At 45.7% G+C, this 24315-nt stretch overlaps 1 protein-coding gene across 5 annotated transcripts in view; it reads left to right on the top strand.

Annotated features, from left to right (window-relative positions):
• The window catches only part of SPATA13 (spermatogenesis associated 13), a 110220-nt gene that overhangs the window by 69779 nt on the left and 16126 nt on the right, over nucleotides 1-24315 (top strand). For all 5 annotated transcript variants that reach the window (XM_068266964.1, XM_068266962.1, XM_068266963.1 and 2 more), the window contains 5 exons: nucleotides 1577-1713; nucleotides 10003-10182; nucleotides 12038-12223; nucleotides 19353-19532; nucleotides 23306-23538. In XM_068266964.1, coding sequence (XP_068123065.1) covers nucleotides 1577-1713; nucleotides 10003-10182; nucleotides 12038-12223; nucleotides 19353-19532; nucleotides 23306-23538 — 916 coding nt within the window. The remainder of the gene's footprint in view (nucleotides 1-1576; nucleotides 1714-10002; nucleotides 10183-12037; nucleotides 12224-19352; nucleotides 19533-23305; nucleotides 23539-24315) is intronic.

Genomic DNA, 24315 nt, shown 5'->3' with positions numbered 1-24315 from the left:
CAACCCAGCCTTAAGCACAAATTGTGCTTCTCTTCAAGCCTTGAATTTTATGGGCAGATTTGACCAAGAGACAGGGATTTCTCTGATCAACGGGAGGTCTGTTGTATTTGTTGGTCATCATATCATCGTGCACCAGGACTGCTGCGCACCTGACTGCTGCGCACCTGATCAACTACTGAGATTCTGCAGCATGTCCAATCGATACATTCAGCCTGAAATTGATTGAATCGTTGATCGGGCATGCTTGTTGCGACTGATTTTCATCCGATTCTATGAGGATAATGATCGAATCAGATGGTTGACTAGCCGCAAAATCGACAGATGTATAGCCACCTTCACTGTTTTATTTCCGTATAGTGTAAAGCTTCCTGCTTCTCCTCCATAGTAAAGCACAGAAACCTCAAGCATGCTTGTCTGTGAAAAGATTGCTAGACTGTTGATAAGTTTTGCAACAATGGCCTCAATTCACTAAGCTTATCTCCTGTCTTTAGTAACATTTCTAGAGTTGTTACCATGGTGATGAGGCATGTCTTATTCAGGAAACATTTTACCTCAGGCAAACCTAAAGTTACCTCTTCGGTTTTTAAGTTAACCCTTCAATCCTTAAAATAACTCCACAGTTAAAGACAGGCTGTTTATTAACTGTGTGTGAAAATAATTACAGAGGAGGTAAATTAATACAGAGGAGGTAAATTAAGGAATGAAGAGATAAGATACCGTAACTCTCTTACTGTGTGGAGGTAAGTTTTTTTTCTCTTGTCTTATCTCCAGCATGATCTTAGTGAATTGAGGCCATTGTCTTTTGTCTGCAAATTTTTCTTCTTAAAGCAGAAGGTATTTGCGATAATCCAGCTTTAAGGACGCAACTGTGGTTTCCCATGATGCTCCACTTTTGAATATGCAAATAGTCTATGCCCCTGAAAGCCTGACACACATCCAGACTCACTGGTGTTCAGTGAGCCTATAGCTTATACATTTTACTTTCAGGACTATAAGCAGATGATTTGCATATTTGAGTTTATTTAGTCAGTGTTTACCCAGTGTAAATTCTTTCCTCTACCTGATTTACATTCTGAAATGGTGACATCTTTAGTTCTGTCAGGTGATCTGTACGAAATGTTATTAAGAGTTATATGCACAGAGGGAGATGCTGCTTGCTTGGCAGTTGGAAAAAACTGCCGTTTCCCACATAGCCACAATGTTCACAGACGGCAAACTGTCAGGACCATGGTCATGACATCACACTGTGGGAGAGGTTTCACCACAATTTCAGCCACACAGACCCCACTTATGATCTATTCATGAAAAGGTAAAGATTTCTCGTGGGAAAGGGGTTATCAGCTGCTGATTGGGATGAAGGTAAATCCTTGGTTAAAGTTCCTCTTTATAGCTGAATCATTACAAATGCATTCTGTTTTCAGTAGACCATTTTATATTGCTTTTTAGTAAGAGGGATTTTTAGTCTCTTTTAGCCCCTTATGCTTTCCTAGTGGTGCCAGGTCACCCTGAGCTTTCTGGGTATTCTGTCTTGTGTTTGTAACCGTAGTTCCTGTGAGTTACTATGTCCTCTCTTCAGTCTCTACAGAAAGCGGAGCAGAGTCCACCACGCTGGTTGATGACAATGGCAGTGAGGAGGAATACAGCTATGAAGAATCTTACCAGGCCAATCCAAGATATTTGCAGCCAGGAGGGGAGCAGCTAGCCATTAATGAGGTAAGGTGGAGAAGGAGAGCCCTTCTGGTGAAGTAAATAACTGTGAAAGCTGCTGTACCTGTGTAGTTCTGGTTGCCACCAGACAAAGCATGCACCATTTGGGCTTCCGGGGTGCTAGAAAAGATAAGGACCATTCGTTAAAGTGTACTTAAGATAGGTACACTTTAGGAAAAAAATGTATACATACCTGGGGCTTCCTCCAGCCCCCTTGGTGCTGAGCGCTCCCTCGCTGTCTTCCTAGGCAGCCTTGATCCTCCGCTAGGTGGGCCAGTAAATCCTCCAGTCTGCGCAGTCCGTCCACATGTGCTCCTATGGCCAGGAGCGTCCTGCACAGTAACGCAATGGATGCATGTGGCTGCGCAGCTAAGAGCGGCTTCAGCAATCTATCGGGTCATCCAGTGGGGGATCAGAGCGTGATGGGGGCTGGAGGTATGTATAGATTTCTTTTTGCTTCCCCCATCTCAGGTTTCCTTTAAGCCTAGTACACACATCCAACTTTGAATGGCCAACTTTACCACCATGTAGTATGAGAGCTTACCTACACAATCTGCTCATTGTATTCACAGTGTTGGACCTCATTCTACATGGAGGTGGTAAATGATTGGCCAATCAATATTGGTCCATCTCCTCCAAAGCAGACTGAACTAGGAAGGATAACTGCTAATGCTAGTTTGGGTCAAGAGTCTCTCAGTGAGAGTAAAATAATAAAAGTGAGGTGCACTTACCTCCCAAATGAAAACCGCAGATGTGTTGAAAGACTTTATTGGCCTACAACGCGTTTCGCAGCTTATACCCACTTCCTCGGGGGTATAATAAGTATTTAACAGCAAAGGGTCAATATGAGCATGTGATAGGCTTTAGGCTTTTTAAATAGACATTTTTTACCTTTAGAAGGGAAGTCAATGCTTTCCTTGTATATACAGTACATCAGTTATAGGTGTGACTACCTTTTTCACAAAATGTTTTCATTTGCTTTACTGAAATGATTTCCCTTGCGTAATGTTTTTATTTTACTGTGCTGATTTTGGTCAGGAAGGGGTTAGCGGTTCCTTGCCAGGTTATAAGCAGCATGCGAGTACGGTAAGCCTTTGTGGTTTCCCCAGAGGAAGGTCACATTGTACTGCGGAGTTCCTCTCCTTTCATTCGGATGCTAGTAAAACCTGCTGTGGTGAAATTTAATTTTTCCTGAGTTGCAAAACATTGCTGTGAACTTTTCTCATCTCTCTTGACTGCTTTGTTTTCCGGGAAATTTAGCAGCGCAGTGGGTACTTTGTGGCGTATATTGTTGTGTACAACTGTAGTGAGAAGTATATGGAGACAGACATATTTATTTTCTTTTAAACAATACCAGTTGCCTGGCAGTCCTGCTGATCTATCTGGCTGCAGTAGTGCCTGAACTACACCAGAGAAAAGCATGCAGCTAATCTCGTCAGATCTGACAATGTCAGAAACACTTGATCTACTGCATGCTCGTTAGGCAGGATTGCCAGGCAACTGGTATTGCTTAACCACTTCAGGACCACAGTCTTTTCGCCCCTTAAGGACCAGAGCCTTTTTCTCCATTCAGACCACTGCAGCTTTCACGGTTTATTGCTCGCTCATACAACCTACCACCTAAATGAATTTTACCTCCTTTTCTTGTCACTAATACAGCTTTCTTTTGGTGCTATTTGATTGCTCCTGCGATTTTTACTTTTTATTATATAAAAAAGACATGAATTTTGGCAAAAAAATGATTTTTTTTAACTTTCTGTGCTGACATTTTTCAAATAAAGTAAAATGTCCTATACATTTGAGCGCGAAAGTTATTCTGCTACATGTCTTTGATAAAAAAAAAAACATTCAGTGTATATTTATTGGATTGGGTAAAAGTTATAGCGTTTACAAACTATGGTGCCAAAAGTGAATTTTCCCATTTTCAAGCATCTCTGACTTTTCTGCGCACCTGTCAGGTTTCATGAGGGGCTAAAATTCCAGGAAAGTACAAATACTCCCCAAATGACCCCATTTTGGAAAGAAGACATCCCAAAGTATTCAGTGAGAGGCATGGTGCGTTCATAGAAGATTTTATTTTTTGTCACAAGTTAGCGGAAAATGACACTTTCTGACAAAAAAGAAAAAAAAAAAAAGTTTCCATTTCTTCGAACTTGCGACAAAAAAAAATGAAGTCTGCCACGGACTCACTATGCTCCTCTCTGAATACCTTGAAGTGTCTACTTTCCAAAATGGGGTCATTTGTGGGGTGTGTTCACTGTCCTGGCATTTTGGGGGGTGCCTAATTGTAAGCACCCCTGTAAAGCCTAAAGATGCTCATTGGACTTTGGGCCCCTTAGCGCAGTTAGGCTTCAAAAAAGTGCCACACATGTGGTATTGCCGTACTCAGGAGAAGTAGTATAATGTGTTTTGGGGTGTATTTTTACACATACCCATGCTGGGTGGGAGAAATATCTCCGTAAATGACAATTTTTTATTTTTTTTTACACACAATTGTCTATTTATAGAGATATTTCTCCCACTCAGCATGGGTATGTGTAAAAATACACCCCAAAACACATTATACTACTTCTCCTGAGTACGGCGATACCACATGTGTGGCACTTTTTTGCACCCTAACTGCGCTAAGGGGCCCAACGTCCTATTCACAGGTCATTTTGAGGCATTTGTTTTCTAGACTACTTCTCACGGTTTAGGGCCCCTAAAATGCCAGGGCAGTATAGGAACCCCACAAGTGACCCCATTTTAGAAAGAAGACACCCCAAGGTATTCCGTTAGGGGTATGGTGAGTTCGTAGAAGATTTTATTTTTTGTCACAAGTTAGTGAAAAATTACACTTTGTGAAAAAAAACAATAAAAATCCAATTTCCGCTAACTTTTGACAAAAAATAAAATCTTCTATGAACTCATCATACACCTAACAGAATACCTTGGGGTGTCTTCTTTCTAAAATGGGGTCACTTGTGGGGTTCCTATACTGCCCTGGCATTTTAGGGGCCCTAAACCGCGAGGAGTAGTCTAGAAAACAAATGCCTCAAAATGACTGTTCAGGGGTATAAGCATCTGCAAATTTTGATGACAGGTGGTCTATGAGGGGGCAAATTTTGTGGAACCGGTCATAAGCAGGGTGGCCTCTTAGATGACAGGATGTATTGGGCCTGTTCTGATGGATAGGAGTGCTAGGGGGGTGACAGGAGGTGATTGATGGGTGTCTCAGGGGGCGGTTAGAGGGGAAAATAGATGCAATCAATGCACTGGGGAGGTGATCGGAAGGGGGTCTGAGGGGGATCTGAGGGTTTGGCCGAGTGATCAGGAGCCCACACGGGGCAAATTAGGGCCTGATCTGATGGGTAGGTGTGCTAGGGGGTGACAGGAGGTGATTGATGGGTGTCTCAAGGTGTGATTAGAGGGGGGAAATAGATGCAAGCAATGCACTGGCGAGGTGATCAGGGCTGGGGTCTGAGGGCGTTCTGAGGTGTGGGCGGGTGATTGGGTGCCCTAGGGGCAGATTAGGGTCTAATCTGATGGGTAACAGTGACAGGTGGTGATAGGGGGTGATTGATGGGTGATTAGTGGGTGTTTAGAGGAGAGAAGAGATGTAAACACTGCACTTGGGAGGTGATCTGATGTCGGACCTGCGGGCGATCTATTGGTGTGGGTGGGTGATCAGATTGCCCGCAAGGGGCAGGTTAGGGGCTGATTGATGGGTGGCAGTGACAGGGGGTGATTGATGGGTGATTGACAGGTGATCAGTGGGTTATTACAGGGAATAACAGATGTAAATATTGCACTGGCGAATTGATAAGGGGGGGGTCTGAGGGCAATCTGAGCGTGTGGGCGGGTGATTGGGTGCCCGCAAGGGGCAGATTAGGGTCTAATCTGATGGGTAACAGTGACAGGTGGTGATAGGGGGTGATTGATGGGTGATTGATGGGTAATTAGTGGGTGTTTAGAGGAGAGAAGAGATGTAAACACTGCATTTGGGAGGTGATCTGATGTCGGATCTGCGGGCGATCTATTGGTGTGGGTGGGTGATCAGATTGCCCGCAAGGGGCAGGTTAGGGGCTGATTGATGGGTGGCAGTGACAGGGGGTGATTGACAGGTGATTGACAGGTGATCAGGGGGGATAGATGCATACAGTACACGGGGGGGGGGGGGTCTGGGGAGAATCTGAGGGGTGGGGGGTGATCAGGAGGGAGTAGGGGGCAGATTAGGGACTAAAAAAAAAAAATAGCGTTGACAGATAGTGACAGGGAGTGATTGATGGGTGATTAGGGGGGTGATTGGGTGCAAACAGTGGTCTGGGGGGTGGGCAGGGGGGGGGGGTCTGAGGGGTGCTGTGGGCGATCAGGGGGCAGGGGGGGGGGAATCAGTGTGCTTGGGTGCAGACTAGGGTGGCTGCAGCCTGCCCTGGTGGTCCCTCGGACACTGGGACCACCAGGGCAGGAGGCAGCCAGTATAATAGGCTTTGTATACATTACAAAGCCTATTATACACTTTCCGTGCGGCGATCGGGCAGCTAGTAACCCGCCGGCGCTTCCGAACGGCCGGCGGGTTACAGCGAGTGGTGGGCGGAGCCAGTCCCCGGCGGCTGATCGCGCCACAAATGACGCGATCGCCGCATAGCCACTCCCGCAGCCGCCCCCGCCGATGGGCGTATTGCGGTCGTTTGGGCCCGGACTTTGCCGCCGCCCCTCGGCTGGGGGCGGTCCTTAAGTGGTTAAAAGGAAATAAATATGGCAGCCTCCACATACCTCTCACTACAATTGTCCTTTAAAGGGAACCTGAAGTGAAAGGGATATGGAGGCTGCCATAGTTATTCCCTTTTAAACTATACAAGTTGCTTGGCAACCCTAGGGTTGCCAGGTCGGCTGATGGAGAAAACCGGACAGGGGGTGGAGTTAGGGGTGGAGTTAGGGGCGGAGTCAGAAGCGCACTTTTATGTAGAGTGGGGCTAAGCAATGGGCTTTTTAAAAAATGTTTTTTGCAGTATTTATATCGCACTGACATCTTCTGCAGCACATTACAGAGTACATAGCCATGTCACTAACTGTCCTCACCAGTACATGCACATAAGAGACCACTTTTCACCAGTAAATGCACATAAGAGACAGCTTTTCACCAGTAAATGCACATTATAAGACACACCTTTTCGCCAGTAAATGCACATAATAAGAGACAGCTTTTCCCCAGTAAATGCACAAGAGACAGCTTTTCACCAGTAAATGCACATAATAAGACACAGCTTTTCACCACTAAATGCACATAATAAGAGACAGCTTTTCACCAGTAAATGCACAAAAGAGACAGCTTTTCACCAGTAAATGCACAAAAGAGACAGCTTTTCACCACTAAATGCACATAATGACAAACAGCCAGTGTTCCCAGTATATGTAGCCAGGGATATATGTGCCCAGTATATGTAGCCAGGGGGTATATATGTCCCAGTATATGTAGGCAGGGGTGTAAATGTCCCAGTATACGTAGGCAGGGGTATATATGTCCCAGTATATGTAGCCAGGGGGTATATGTGCCCAGAATAGGTAGCCAGGAGCTATATGTGCCCGGAATAGGTAGCCAGGGGCTATATGTGCCCAGAATAGGTAGCCAGGGGCTATATGTGCCCAGAATAGGTAGCCAGGAGCTATATGTGCCCAGAATAGGTAGCCAGGGGCTATATGTGCCCAGAATCGGTAGCCAGGGGCTATATGTGCCCGGAATAGGTAGCCAGGGGCTATATGTGCCCGGAATAGGTAGCCAGGGGCTATATGTGCCCAGAATAGGTAGCCAGGGGGTATATGTGCCCAGAATAGGTAGCCAGGGGGTATATGTGCCCGGAATAGGTAGCCAGGGGCTATATGTGCCCAGAATAGGTAGCCAGGGCCTATATGTGCCCAGAATAGGTAGCCAGGGCCTATATGTGCCCAGAATAGGTAGCCAGGGGCTATATGTGCCCAGAATAGGTAGCCAGGGGCTATATGTGCCCAGAATAGGTAGCCAGGGGGTAATGGTATATGTGCCCGGAATAGGTAGCCACTAGCCAGGGGCTATATGTGCCCAGAATAGGTAGCCAGGTGCCCACCGCCCCCCCCCCCCCCCACAGGAGGAGAACAGTGCAGCAGAGAGAGAGCTGGGAGCAGCGGTGGAGAAAGGGGGCAATCTCCCCCCCCCCCATCCCTCACCTTAGGGTGCTCTCTCTCCCCCGCTGTCTCTTCCAATATGATGTGCAGGCTGGCGGGTGGCTGGCTGGCTGAGGGGGGAACTTACCTCTCTGTCGCAGGCGCCGGAAGTTCGGGTCCCGCAGCCGCTGAGCCTGAGATTCGACTCAAAAAAGATCCGGATCAAAGATCCGAATCATTCATGAGCCGGACAACACTATTCAGACTGATTAGTGTTGTCCGGCTCATGAATGAGATTCTCAGCGGCTGCGGGACCCGAACTTCCGGCGCTGGAGCGACACAGAGGTAAGTTCCGCCCGCAGCCACCCGCCAGCCTGCACATCATATTGGAGGAGACAGCGGGGGAGAGAGAGCACCCTAAGGTGAGGGATGGGGGGGGAGATTGCCCCCCTTCTCCACCGCTGCTCCCAGCTCTCTCTCTGCTGCGCTGTTCTCCTCCTGCGCTGCGGGGGGGGGGTGGGGGGCTCTAAAAACCGGACAACTTAATTGTCCGGTTTAGCATGCATTTTTCAACCGGACACAGAGCACAAAAACCGGACTGTCCGGTGTAAAACCGGACACCTGGCAACCCTGGGCAACCCTGCTGATCTTACGTGTATCAATAGTGTTGGAACAAGCATACAGCTAATCTAGTCTAACTTGAGTCAAACGGGATCTACATGCTTATTCAGGGTCAATGGGTAAAAGTATTTGAGGCAGAGGAATAGCAGAGCAGCCAGGCAACTGGTATTGTTTAAAAGGAAGTAAGTATGGCAGCCTCCATATGCCTTTTGCAATATAGAAAGAACTGAGGCGCCAAAGGGTAAAATCACAATACTAAAATGTTTAAAAAGTGCTTGGGAGACAGTGGTGGGCTTACCTCCTATAAGCAAACACTGGAAAACTGTCTGTTTCAAGAAAAAAACTATTTTTACTAGTACACTCCAAATAAAGGCTGCAACGCGTTTCGTAGGCACAGGCCCGCTTCCTCAGGCAATAGACATAGGAGTACACAACAGTTTTGGGTCAAGATACGTTAGGTACCTCTGCTTTTTGGTTCAGGTGTCCTTTCGAGTTGTGGCTGGATAGTTTACTGGTTAACGAGAACCAGAGATCTCTTCTCACAAAGCCCTTCCCCCAGCCCCATAGCATGGATGCGTCCCTTGCTGTCTTCCCATTGTCCTCCGCTCGTCCACAATCAATCGCAGCTAATCTTGTCAAATCTGACAATGTCAGAAACACCTGATCTGCTGTATGCTTGTTCAGGGTCTATTGCTAAAAAAAGGGATTAGTGGCAGATTATGCGTTAATGCATTGACCCCAAAGTGTTTTGACGCAAGTACCAAATTATTATTGTTGTTATGCGTTTATATAGCAGTGACTTTTTTTTTTCTCAATACTCACTCAATACTCACATCATTGGTTCCATCTCAGAGGGGCTTATAGACTAGTGTCCCTACCAGTTAGTAGTGACAGTTTTTGGGGAGTCTATTAACCTATCATTTAGGTCTTGTTCACATCTAGGGAATTTTGCGTTTTTTTTTTCCAAGCGCCTGCGATTTAGAAAATTGCCTTAAAAACGCTTGTGCAATGATTCCCTATAAGAGTGTTCATATCTGAGTGGTCCGTTTCCGATCCGCTCAGCAAAGAGTTGCATGTACCAATTTTGAGGCGTTTTGCCTCAGTGGAAGGTATAGGGAAATCGCAAAAGCGCTTTGCATAGCGATTTATCAGGCGCTTACATTGTATTTATTCTTTTCTGGTTCAAAGAGTTCACTTCCTGACTGATGTCAAGAAGTGGAAAAAAACAAAATCGCTCTGCTAAAGCGCTTCTAAAAGAGCTTTATAAAAACCACAGCGGCCACCCGAGCTTAGGTAGGGGAAAAAGAAAATCGCCCACAATGTTTAAAATCGCTGACGTTTGCGATTTCGATTTTAGATATATGCTAACTACTTGGCCACTAGGATGCACTATTTCATCGGTTGAAAAATGTAATGACCGTTTTCATCCTGAATGCATGTCCTGAATAGTCCACTCAGATTTGCATCGGTGCCTATATCTAGATGAGGCTCATGTCTAGGGAACATGTATTCATATAGACATGTCATAAAATCCATCCTTGTTTTTTGTCCTAGCTGATCAGCGATGGCAGTGCTGTGTATGCTGAAGCATTATGGGATCATGTGACCATGGATGATCAAGAGTTGGCCTTCAAAGCAGGAGATGTGATCCGAGTCCTTGAGGCGTCCAATAAAGACTGGTGGTGGGGTCGGATTCGGGACACGGAGGCCTGGTTTCCAGCGAGCTTTGTCAGGGTGAGTCAGGAACGGTGTACTTGTAGCTGTGTGAATGAGGTGTGGATGCAAGGTGCTTTGTTTCTGTTTATCTTGTGACGAAGAGTGTTACCCTACTGAATGGCAGCAAGCCCATATTGAGAGAGAAAATTATGCTGTAGGTTCCTCAGCCTTGGGTTAAAGAATACCTGCAGCGATTGAAAAAGTTGTACATCTCTTCACAACATTCAAGGGGTGTTCTGGAAGTACAGGGGCCTGTATAACACTGATATGCTAAATGTAATTGCTTGTGTGGTGGGGGATAAGAAGCCCTTCTATGCAACACATGCACTTCCAGAACATCCTGTGACTTTTAAGTGCTGCTTTACCCAGTTATAGGCTGGAAGATTCTGATGAATGATCCGCTTCTCCTCTACTGAACCATAGTAAGTCCCCACAGCACTCAGCTGCTGTCTGATATGTTTCCCCCCCCCCCCCCCCCTCACCATTGTTCGGAGATCAGGCAATGATGTCACCAGGGGACCTGGAGCAGCATGGCCAATGTGTAATTATGTGGACAGGGTCATGATAAGTGCCATGGCTGGGATTCCAAACCAAAAAGTCCAGCAGGACACCAGGACCATTGCTGCAATTCTAGTACAGTAGTATACTTACACAGGATTATCAACAAGGCGACCTAGGCAGGTGTCTAAAGCCAAGTAGGAGTCAAGGGGTCCATCTGACACCTCTTTTGACCTATTTCTCACCTCACTTTACCAGAAAGACTATTACATTGATATTATAACAGGATTGGGATAATGGCCAAGTATTTCGGGCCCAGACACTGACAATTCCGAATCCACAGTTGGCAAGCAGAAGTCTGTAAATCGTGCACAAGGCAATAGTAAATATTTCCCTCCTTGAACTCTCCAGGCTGCACAAAATGGATGAATGGAAGCTCTGAAGAGCAAACCTCACTGGTAAAGCTGCCTTTTAGTGTCAAGTCATTAAGGATTTTTGTTTCTAAATGTCACCGCATTATCTTATTATAAACAAAGCCTCCATACTCACCCACACAGGAAAATAAAGCTAACCAGCTGTCAGAGAACAGAGAATGAAGGATTGGAAAAATCTATAGGTAGATGATTCTTCTAGCTAACTACTACTAGCACTGGCAGTCTTCAGCCAATCAGCCAATGAGGACCTTGACGTCCCTACATGACCTTTTAGTAGATGATTGCAGAGGCCTGTGATTTCTTGACAGCTGAGGGGTTGCAGGCTGGCCAGATCTATCTGGAAAACATTTAAATCCTGGGTTTGGAGGATGTCGGCTGTGCTGCTCTCAGAAACCTCCAGCAGAGGTTGGCAAGTAACATAAGCAGCAGGTGTCCAGCCCAATTTCCCAACAACACATATGTCTAGACACCAGAGAACAGATTTATAGAATTATATGGTTTAAAGGGGCAATATGGCAAAAAATTGTCATGAGCACCAAAACAATTACCTTGCCTTGGGCCCAATTTCATCTTAATCATCCTCCGTATACTCTGTGTGAGATAAAAAGTGCACCACCAGTACTGTGCAGCAAACAATGAAGCTCCTTTATTGATATGCAAACCAATAAATATTTCAATCCATCCAAGAAAGGCTCAGGACCTAGTGGTATGGTCCATGTTACAAGCCGGGGTGAGAGAAGGCAAAGGGGTGGGTGATAGGGATTAGTGAGCGGTTACAATGGCCATTTCATGTGCTTGTTCACAGCCAGCCTCTGTATACTGCACAGCCTTACTGACAGATAGGAAGAGCAGTGACTCGCTACAGGTTCACTTTAAGTTTACGTACTAAGTGTATTGAATGTAATTGCCGTGGTAAATGGTTTTTGTTTTGGTTGTCCCAGCTACGTGTCAATCAGGAAGATGTTTCGGAGAACTCTGGCAGCCTGCATGATGAAGAACATGATACTGACGTTGGCAGATTTCGCCTCAAGAGTCCAGAGAACAAGGACCAAATGCGAACTAATGTCATACAGGAGATAATGAACACCGAGCGGGTCTACATCAAACATCTGAAAGACATCTGTGAGGTTTGTTGCATTCCTTATTACAGCTGCTTATAAGTAGATGTCAGGTGTGAGGAGCAGCTCTTGTTCTGATGTTACTAGACGTTTCCCATGTGTACTGGATGCGAACGCTCAGTCCGCTTTGCAGTAAAGTGGACCGGAACTCTTGCACAGGACAGAAGGAAAACGTATAGAAACACACCTTGTATGTACTTACAGTATAGCCCAGGCATGGGCAAACTTGGCCCTCCAGCTGTTAAGGAACTACAAATCCCACAATGCATTTGCCTTTGAGTCATGACTGTGGCTGTCAGACTCCTGCAATGCATTGTGGGACTTGTAGTTCCTCAACAGCTGAAGGGCCAAGTTTGCCCATGCCTGGTATAGCCTGTTTAATTCTCCCACATCTTTGACTAATCACAAGCTGTAATTTGATCCCTTAGCAGTGTCAGCTGACTGTCAGGGCGGAGAGCTCAGTTGTAAACAAAGGATGGTAACCCTATGTCTGCTTCCATGAAATCAAAGAGGCACACTGCAGATTTATACATTACTTTGCTTTTATGTTCTGTTGTTCACAGTAAGCAGTGAAAACCTGACCGGTTTTGGACTAGTCCATCTCCTCATGGGGGATTCTCAGAGTTTCCTTTATTTCCTTTATTTTCAAAAGCACTTGCCGAACAGCTGTCGAATGAGTTGGGAGATAGAATAACATCTTTGTATAGATCCTTTCCAGGAAGTGCTTTTGAATAGAATAAAGGAGATGCTCGGAATCTCCCGTGAGGAGATAGACTAGTCCAAAATAGTCAGATTTATACTGTAAGCAACTGCAACCTAGGAGAAAGGTAATTTATAGTGCAGTGCACTCTAGGAGATATGTACGTCTAATAAGCCTGTGTTTTTCACGATAGTGGTCCTATAAGCTCAGGTGTTGTACTATTTATTTATTTGACGTTGGCTAATTAAGGATCTAAAAGAAAGAGAAAACACTCTCCGCAGCCAGTGCCTACAGAGCCACGCTAACAGTCAGCTTCTTGATTGTTAGAATGAAGGCCTCTCCAATCACGGAAATGATTGCTATTTGCTTTTCACTTGTGGTCAGATGGAAATCCAGTTACATACTAGCTATTAAAAATCCAGTGCTACGTAATATGTTGGCGCTATATGAATCCACTTAATAATTATATTAATAATCCTTTTATTCCAAAATGTTAATGCACCAAATATTGTGTAAGAGACCTCCTCACACTTTTTTTTCCTTTTAAATTGGACCTGAACTCTTGCACAGAACTGAAGAAATACATAGAGAAATGCACCCTGTATGTATTTAGAGAGTTAAGCTTGTTTACTTCCCCCTCGTTTGTGTCTAATCACATGTTGTAATTTGATCTCTCACAATTATATAAGGAAAAAAGGGGGGCAAACCACATGTCCCTAGTTACTTGGCCATCTTACCCACACAGAAGATAGTGGGCGGGGCAAAACCCAAACACAGTTAACTCCCAACATATCATACAAATTTACGGGTTATCAGCCACCTTAATGTGCCAAGTATCAAAATTTTATTAGTTTAGGGAAAGGGGACATGGTGAATCTTCAATAATATACACGTATAAAAAGAACACTCGTGATTCAATAATTAAAATTGCATATGCAAAAGCTAGTATAGCCATCAAACCAGCAATAGACAATACATATTCCAGTTCAGTATAGCATATATATAAAAATTATCTCACACATGCATACTCCAAACATCCCGCGCTAGCATACTGGTGCCCTGTGAATATAATATTTGATGGGGGCCCCCCTTGAATATTCCACACTCCAGTGGGAACTCCAGGCAATAGCCACAGTTAATGGAATGGCATAATCACCCCACTATGTCTCCATATAGTCGGGGTCAACACGGCATATACCCTAGGAGTGATGACAGTTCATATATCCACATAGGGGAAATAAAGGATGGGTCTCACCAATCACAGATACTGGCGTTTCTTTGGCATTTCTTTGGCATTTCCGGTACACAGGATACGGTTTCTCTCACTGCTCATCAGACCGCTTGGACAAGTGCAGAGCCGTCCTTATCATCTACTCCCCACAGCGATCAAGTTACCCCAAACTGGGTGCAATACAGTCAGCTGTCTCCCTGCAGCGAGACCATCGGCGGGAGGATCAACCGGGCACGAGACGCCAAGTACTCATTAGCGCGAAAGTGTGGCTGGAAGTTCAAGCTGCGTGGCTCCGCCCACCGACGTTTCGCGTCATGTGTGACGCTTCATCAGGGTGTGACTTCAGCATACGGCCATGTGATTAAGAACAGTCTGAAGGCCCGCCCTCTCTCCGCACTCTCATCATATCCTCATGATCTACGGGCGGCTGGATAGGCTGACAGCCACACAGAAATGTGTCAATCTTGAATCGGTATTTACACAGGACAGGCGTGCCAGTTCTTAAAGAGGCCAACAGAGGCGTTGCTAATTCATATCACAGAAGAAGGAAGGACACGTGAACGCTCTGTAAACGACACATAAACGGCAGGCACTTGACCAAATAGGCCTCCACCTCTTGCAATAAAGTGATGCAGCTATTGACAGATCCGCACAGTTCATGAATCCACAATCCATCCATTATAGGGCAAATCGCATTGGGGGGAGATCCATATAGTTCATAAGTCCACGATCCATCTACTATAGACTGTGTTCTGGGTAAATCACAACGGGAGAACAACAATGGACACAACCCCCCCCCCCCCCCCCCACTGTTCTTTGTTACTTTTGATTATTTGTTTTTTTAGGGCACCTATTTTACATGGCACCCATCTTTCATTGCGGGTTCATACATAGCCCAACCGCTCAATCATACCGTCGGATCCGCAGAAATGGGGTTAAATCCAGTTCTGCATTTAAACCAAGTGGTGCCACAGTCTTTAATTTAAAAATCCAAGATGCTTCCTTGCAGTATAATAGTTCATCAAAATCTCCCCTCCTAGTGGACACCTTTAACCTATATATGCCCTTAACCAGAGTGCCTGTCAAGTCATTGCTGTGACATTCTCTGTAATGATCATATATACCCTGCTATTGTTTTACCTCCCTTAATTTTACAGAAATGTTCCAACACCCGTTCTTTCATGGCCCTTTTTGTCTTGCCAATGTATTTGAGCCTGCACGGGCACTGAATCATATACACGACACGTGTCATATTGCAATTAATGAACGCTCGTATATCGTATTCTACAGTACCCGTACTGTTTTCAAACACACCGGTTCGTTCAATAAACGGGCAGAGTTTACACTTACTACATTTATACGACCCATTGGGTACACCTCTCTGTAGCCACGTGTCATTATTGACACTTAATTCACTTCGGACTAATTTGTCCTTGAGGTTGGGTGCTCTTTTTGCAGTAAGGAGTGGGCGGGGGCCCACCACCCTGGCTATCTCATCCGAAGCTGTCAAAATTGGCCAAAAAGTGGACAATAATTCCCGCAGGCCCTCCCAATGGGTACCATAGCCGGTCACGAGCCGCATATGTCCCCCTCCCTCCACACCGGACCTCCCACCACGAGCGGCCAAGAGATCCTTTCTGTCCAGGTTCCATGCCCGTTTTAATGCCTTCCGCAAAACTGAATGTGTGTATCCACGTTCGCGGAATCGTTCATACATGTCCCTGGACTCACGTCGGAAGTCATTCTCATTGGTACAGTTTCTCCGTAACCGGAGAAACTGACCATAAGGGATACCTCTTTTTAATGAGGGTGGGTGATGACTGGTGGCGTGGAGAAGCGTGTTCCCAGCCGTGGGCTTCCGAAAAGATGTGGAAACCACTTTATTTCCATCAACTCTAAGGCGCAGATCCAAAAACGATATCTCATCACCATATGAGTATGTGAGTTTAATGTTACGTCCATTAGAGTTGAGGGTAGAGACAAATGATTCCAATTCGCCTACACTGCCACTCCACGCCACCAAGACGTCATCTATGTATCGAATCCATAGGGCGACGTGCGCCCCGAATTCCGGATTAGGGAACACATCTCTCCGCTCCCACAATCCTAAGTGTAAACACGCATATACCGGAGCGCACGCCGCCCCCATCGATGTTCCGCGTACTTGGCGGAAATATTTACCACTGAAGCTGAAGCAATTCTGGGTAAGAATCAATTGCATACATTCGACGAGAAACTCATTATGGGCCCCCGCGGTAGGATATCTCTCGTGGAGGAAGAAGGACATTGCCGGAGCCCATCCTCATGCGGGATCGAGGTGTACAATGATTCAACGTCGATCCCCACAAGGACGGACCCCGGGGGCAGCTCGAGACCGGCAAGGACACCCAAAACATCACGGGTGTCTTGAACATATGATGGTAGGGATCGCACCAATGGACTCAATTTCTTATCTATGAATTGACCTATTCTCTGGGTGGGGCTACCAACAGATGAAACAATAGGTCTTCCTGGGGGATTAGAACGGGACTTATGTAGTTTGGGCAGGACATATATGGTGGGAACATTATATATATCAACCTTAAGATACTCCCATTCTGTTTTAGAGATGTGATTATGGAAATGGTAATTTGATCTCTCCCCTGTGTCACATGACTGCCATGGCATAGATGCCAGATAAGCTCATTTGAAAGCACAGGATGTTCACAATATTTCTGCTTCCATGAATCAGGAAGTATAAACCCTGCAGATTTATTGCAGGATTTGTATCAGCTGTAACAAAGAAATATTTTTGTTTAAAGGCTATTATGCTGTTGTGTATCTTTTAGAGCAGAGAGAACGTTCTGAGTTCAGGTCCACTTTAACACCTTTTTTGTAATGGGTCAGAAGAATAGTTATTTAGACCCACCTCTGAGTGTTATCACTTGTCTAAAAAAAAAAAAAAAAAAATCCTCACTTGTGTCTGATAAATCCTTATGCTGGGAATACACGGCTCGATTCTGAGCACGGCTCGATAGATCATTTCTGATATGTCCGATCTCCCGCCCCATCGTTTTTCTACTCGATTCCGCATTGAAGACAATGCAAAAAGATAAGAAAACCGAGCAGAAGATAAGAGAATCTCCTGGGGAATCGATCGGCAAAATCGAGCCGTGTATCCCCAGCATTATGCTGGGGATACACGGTACGTTTCTGTATCGACCAGCTGATCCGGCCAGCTGATAATATTCAGCTCGCCCGATCATGCCGCTCGACCTGCACCCGCTCGATTCCCGCCGGCGGACAATGGCAGGAAATCGAGTGGCTGATAAGGACCGCCAGCGGGGACGAGCGGCAATCGATCCGTGCGGACGAGCGGGGACGCGGCTGGGGTCGATACGCCGGTCGACCCGACTATGCCCACCATTAGACTCTGTTTTACCTATAATTGAACGAATAGAGCTGTGTAAACAGCAGGGGGGGGGGGGGAGCTGGAGAGAAAAATACAGAACTCAGGTCACCGGTACATAGAAAGAATGCAGGGCTGGAATGATATTCCAGATTGCAGCTCTGACTCCTCCTTCTGGTGACCGCTAAGCTGAGCAGGCAGAGTGAACAACAGTGAGGTCGTGGAACAGGTTAATACGCAATTCTGCATGATTTAAAGTGGACCTAAGCTCAGAACTTCCTCTCTGCCCTAAAAGAAAAGCAACAGCATAATAACCTTTAACCTCCTTGCCGGTTCAATTCCTCCGGCAAGGAGGCAGCGCAGGAGGTTTTTTTTTTTTGGTTTTTTTTAAAATCATGTAGCGAGCCGAGGGCTCGCTACATGGTAGCCGCTGAGCGGCGGCATCCCCCCACTCGGCGATCAGAGTATGCAGGAAATCCCGTTGAGAACGGGATTTCCTGCAGGGCTTCCCCGGTCGCCATGGCGACGGGGCGGGATGACTTCACCGACGTCATGGACGTCGGGACATCATAGGGAATCCCGATCCGCCCCTCAACGCTGCCTGGCACTGATTGGCCAGGCAGCGCAGGGGTCTGGGGCGGGGGGGAGCGGCTCGGCGCGGCGGATTGCGGAGGATCGGCGGCGATCGGAAGTTACAAGCAGCTAGCAAAGTGCTAGCTGCTTGTAACAAAAAAAAATTATGCAAATCGGCCCAGCGGGGCCTGAGCAATTCTCCTGCGCAGGTTACCCCGAACTGAGTTCGGGATAACCGGCAAGGAGGTTAAAGAAGACAATGGCCTTGATTCATAAAGCATTACCTCATGCGGTAATGCTGAAAACAGCAGACTTTCCCGACCACTTAGCAAAGTGTCAATTCATAAAGGCTGTTACCGCATGAGAAGCTGACATTACCGACCAGGGAGATAAATTACCGGCTTGGCTGTAGTTACCGCCAACACATGTCAGTATATTGTCAGTAAATGCCAATTCATAAAGCCTTCAACAAGCGGTAAGCCTGGCGGTAGTTACCGACACCTCTAGTGAGGCGATAACAAGTTACCGACAGCTCTGACAGCTCTGATGAATGCAAAAGTGCAGAGAGCCGAAGTCTTTTTGAGTCATCAGTGGATAGAGCCAGAGAGCCCTCTGTGTGAATCATTTGAGCAGGCAGGGAAAGACTGTGTGACTCATCTGTGTGACTCATCAGTGGAGAGAGCCGTCTGTGCGAGTAATTTTTGCAGGGCAAAGAGAGAATCAAGACACTGCTCTACTCTACCGCTCAATGGGCTGCGGTAATTTACCGACCTCCAAGGGCAGCTGGGAAAATCTTTATGAATTAGCACACAGACGGGGAAAATACAGAGTGCGGTATTTTCCCGACAAGATTTTTTTTTATCACACTGCTTTTTATTAATCGAGGCCAATGTCTTTGTTACAGCTAATACAAATCCTGCAATAAATCTGCAGTGTCTCTACATCCTGCTACTTCCTGCTTTCATGGAAGCAGACATAGGGTTAATATCCTATGTCTACAAATTAGCGGACACAGCTGAGAGATCAAATTACAACTTGTGATTAGTCACATATGAGGGAGTACTAGACAGGCTAAACTCTCTAGATACATACAGGGTGCATTTCTGTGTTTTCCTTCTAACTTGTGCAAGCGTTCAGGTCCACTTTAAGCACAGCAGGCTGTACATACCTTGTTGAGAGGAAAGTGAAAACCTATTGTTGACTGATTGGAAAAAAACTCTGTAACTGGTTCATCCTTTTGTTCCAGGGCTACATCAAGCAGTGTAGAAAGCACACCAGCATGTTTACTGAAGCACAACTCAAGACCATCTTTGGAAACATTGAAGAGGTCTACAAGTTCCAGAAAAACTTCTACAAGACTCTGGAGAAGCAGTACAACAAAGACGAGCCTCATCTGAGCGAAATTGGTGCCTGTTTCCTGGAGAATGTGAGGGTTTTCTTCATCATTATTATTATTATTCTCATGTCAAAATGTGTGTGTGTGTGTGTATAAATCTACATACAGGTAGTCCCCGGTTAACGAACGAGATAGGCACTGTAGGTTTGTTCTTAACCTGAATCTGTTCTTAAGTTGGAACAATACGCTATCTCTGTCCCCTGTACCTCCTCTGTGCCTCCAATGTCCCCTTCTGTGCCACATCTGCACTCTGTACTTGCTTATACAAGTTTAAAAGCCATTCTTTCTTTGAATTGTAGTTTTTGAGAAAAACGATTTTTAACAAGTCCAATTTGAAAAAAAAATTTGGCTTGTCCCCATCAAAACACAGAATCCAATTTAGTTTGTATCGGCGGGTCGTTCGTAAGTAGGGGACTACCTGTAGAGTAAAAACTTAGATTGTATGTACCGTATATAGTTGATTATAAGCCCCCCTCCCCCCCCCCCCCCCCACGCATTGGGAAAAATGTGTGACCCGAGTATAAGCCTAGGGTGGCAAAAGCCACAACCACAGCACCAATCACATCCATGGCCGGCCGCAATCATATATTAAAAAAGCAACAAATTCAGCAGATTGCAATAATAAGCCAGAACATAGGCCTCCAATGGAGATGGACATGCAAAGAACTCCTGTTGCAAAGTTTACACTGGCATAAATATAAAGCAAGGAATACAGAGCCACATAGTCATGTATCTAAAACTTGATACAGGAATGCAAGGATTCTCGCCATTCAGTAGACACTGTCCCTGTATGCCTTCCAAGGCTACAACTCGAAATGAGGTTAGCTGGGACCTCCCATGGAAATGCCAAATGTGTGGTCTCCCTCATATGATGCACCACTGTGCATATAATGGGGGCACTGTGGGGGTTACTCAGAGTAGTGACTCGAGTATAAGCCGAGAAGCCCACTTTTGGGCAATTTTTTTTGCCCAAAAATTAAGCTTATACTTGAGTATATACATTAACTTGGTTTAAGAGTGCACACACACATTCACGTCACCACACTTGAACCAATCGTTTTCCTCCCTTTGATGCTGTAGGATTATATTTCTAGGATACCTTAGCCCTGCCTGAAATTTCAAAATGACACTTTGTGTGTGTGGAGGTGCGCAAAGGCTTACCGCACCTCCCGTGGGCTGGCGTCTTGCGCTGTTTGCCAGGTAATCCTCCCGTTTCATAGTTCCTGGTCGGCTCCCTTTGACCAGCACATACTGCGCTGCACATGCGCAGTATGTCCTATTGGGCTGCCTTTGACCGCGCTCGCCGGGGACCAGTGTACTGTAGACTGTACAATGTCACATTCCCATGAAATCCTCAAAAGTAAGCAAAGGCAACTGTCATTGGATAAGGCCCTGTTCACACTGTCACGGATGGAAAACTGATCCGTGTAAAAACGGATTTGTGCTACAGCCCTATCATGTACAGCACCTTGTCATCAGACTGCCAGCCAATCAGAATGATCCATTACCTGCACAGTTCTAATTGGCTGTCAGCAGAAGGTCTGGAACTGTGGCTTCTAGGTGCTGCCCAGTGCTTGCATGGCGGATAGCAGGTACATGGTAAGTGATGACACAAGAACCACCAGGGGGCAAGTTAATTAACTGACCCCTTATGTGACCTGGATCATGTTGAAGAGTTGCTAACTAATGAAAGGGTTAGCCTCCTATAGCGCAAGGCATGCTGTAACACATAGCTGTAAATATTAGCACACAGCTGGAACACAGTCAGGTTGCATGCCAACCAGTCACAGCTACATACCTGGTTTCCACTGTAAGGATCTCTATGTGATGAGCTGTAGTTTGGTAACATGATAGATGAATAGATGCAGCTAAAATGACATCTCTGTGCTTTAGGCCTTCAGCAATGAGCTGTGTATAATTTCCTACAAGGTAGCGATTGTGGTGTAAAGCACCTGTGATAAGCACTGATTGTGACTCGTATTGGTACTATATACAGTGGGTTGCAAAAGTATTCGGCCCCCTTGAAGTTTTCCACATTTTGTCACATTACTGCCACAAACATGCATCAATTTTATTGGAATTCCATGTGAAAGAGCAATACAAAGTGGTGTACATGTGAGAAGTGGATCGAAAATCATACATCATTCCAAACATTTTTTACAAATAAATAACTGCAAAGTGGGGTGTGCGTAATTATTCAGCCCCCTGAGTAAATACTTTGTAGAACCACTTTTCGCTGCAATTACAGCTGCCAGTCTTTTAGGGTTTGTCTCTACAAGCTTTGCACATCTAGAGACTGAAATCCTTGCCCTTTCTTCTTTGCAAAACAGCTCCAGCTCAGTCAAATTAGATAGACAGCGTTTGTAAACAGCAGTTTCAGATCTTGCCACAGATTCTCGATTGGATTTAGATCTGGACTTTGACTGGGCCATTCTAACACAGATATGTTTTGTTTTAAACCATTCCATTGTTGCCCTGGCTTTATGTTTGGGGTCATTGTCCTGCTGGAAGGTGAACCTCCGCCCCAGTCTAAAGTCCTTTGCAGTCTCCAAGAGGTTTTCTTCCAAGTTTGCCCTGTATTTGGCTCCATCCATCTTCCCATCAACTCTGACCAGCTTCCCTGTCCCTGCTGAGGAGATGCACCCCCGAGCATGATGCTGCCACCACCATATTTGACAGTAGGGATGGTGTGTTCAGAGTGATGTGCAGTGTTAGTTTTCTGCCACACATAGCGTTTTGCATTTTGACCAAAAAGTTCCATTTTGGTCTCATCTGACCAGAGCGCCTTCTTCCACATGGTTGCTGTGTCCCCCACATGGCTTGTGGCAAACGGGACTTATGCTTTCTGTAAACAATGCCTTTCTTCTTGCCACTCTTCCATAAAGGCCAACTTTGTACAGTGCATGACTAATAGTTGTCCTATGGACAGAGTCTCCCACCTGAGCTGTAGATCTCTGCAGCTCGTCCAGAGTCACCATGGGCCTCTTGACTGCATTTCTGCTTAGCGCTCTCTTTGTTCGGCCTGTGAGTTTAGGGGGATGGCCTTGTCTTGGTAGGTTTACAGTTGTGCCATACTCCTTCCATTTCTGAATGATCACTTGAACGGGGTGGAATTCCAATAAAATTGATTCTTGTTTGTGGCAGTAATATGACAAAATGTGGAAAACTTCAAGGGGGCCGAATACTTCTGCAACCCACTGTATATAAAAAAACTGCATTTAAGCGAAATTCTACTTTTATTGGTAAATGAGCTTCAGTTGAGCTCTGAAAACTCCTAGGATTGTGTTAGGTCAACCTGCAGACCCAAAGTCTGAACACACAATAAGCCAGTTTCTCCATAGACCCTGCACAGAGTGACCATGTGTCTGCAAGATACTCAATTAGTGCAGGTGTGGACAACAAGGCTTCTTGCTTTGTGCAGCTGATTACTCGAGCAGTAATATGGCAGGCTAGAGCTGTCTTTACTGAAACAAGATTTATAGATTCCAGCCTAGAAGAGAAGTGGAGTTTGTGGTTAGACATAATTTTTGGGAAATTGATAAATGGCAGCAGATTGCTGTAGTTCACCCTCCGATATATTAATGTGTATGACGGTACATTTGCAATGCACAAAACGTTATGCACAGCCAATCTGAACGTTTTGCAATGAATATGTTGAAAGTGCCTCCTTATTGTCAGGGAATATGTGTTTGATGCTAAAACCAGGAAAATGAACATAAAAGTATTGTATTCTGAATATTTTATTGCTTTCTACTATGTCACTACAGTGCCTCTTTAACAAGTGCACCTCTGTTGTGTTACAGCAAGAAGGATTTTCGGTGTACTCTGAGTACTGTAACAATCACCCCAATGCCTGCCTGGAGCTCTCCAATCTGATGAAGCATGGCAAATACAGACATTTCTTCGAGGCCTGTCGGCTGTTACAGCAGATGATCGATATTGCCATTGATGGTTTTCTGCTGACTCCTGTACAGAAGATCTGCAAATACCCGTTGCAGCTGGCTGAACTACTGAAGTACACCACTCAAGATCATAGGTGGGTGCCGGACTGTTACTCCTGGCCAGACTACTGCTGTCCGAGAAATGGAAAGGGGAGGGGGGCCTGTGCAGATCCCAGCAGTTCTGCTTATCAAGAAGGGTTTGGCTACGTTTCTAGCGTACCTTAATACTTTTCCACTATTTCCTCCAGATCACAGAGCCTGGAAGCTGAGGCTCTTAGCATACAAGTCTTCTTTTAAAGGACATCTGAAGTGAGAGGGATATGGAGGCTGCCATATTTATTTCCTTTTACACAATACCAGTCACCTGGCAGTCCTGCTGAACTCTTTGGCTGCTGTAGTGTCTGAATCACACACTTGAAACAAGCATGTGGCTAATCCAGTAAGATGTACTGAGCTGAAGCTCGGGTACAAAATGAGATCTTTACCTAAAGAGAGAAAAGCCTCAGGATCCTATTGATGCTTCCCTTAGTGCTCTAATGTCCCTTCTCTCTGAGCACATATTGGCACCAAGGCATTATCACCAATCCAATCAGGGGTGAGCACCTCCTCTTTGATTAGCGCGCATGGAGAGTAAGCTGGAGCAGCTCCGTGCCTCTGCGCATGCGCGGCTGTGCATGCGCAGAGGCTCGTCGTAACAGGAGTGGAACACTGGTCTCATGTGGTGGGGGCCTGCGCTAAGTAAGGGAGTATATTGGAACACGGAGGGAAGCCTCAATAGAGTCCTGAGGCTTCCCTCCTTTTTGGTAAATATCTCTTTTTGATCCCAAGTCTTTGAAAACCTCAGATGGTTGTTGCTGAGAAACACTAGCTAG

This window comes from Hyperolius riggenbachi, chromosome 2, assembly GCF_040937935.1.
Source record: "Hyperolius riggenbachi isolate aHypRig1 chromosome 2, aHypRig1.pri, whole genome shotgun sequence".
NCBI lineage: Eukaryota > Metazoa > Chordata > Amphibia > Anura > Hyperoliidae > Hyperolius > Hyperolius riggenbachi.
Note: the sequence above shows the minus strand (reverse complement) of the source record. Positions and strands in the feature narration are given on the sequence as shown.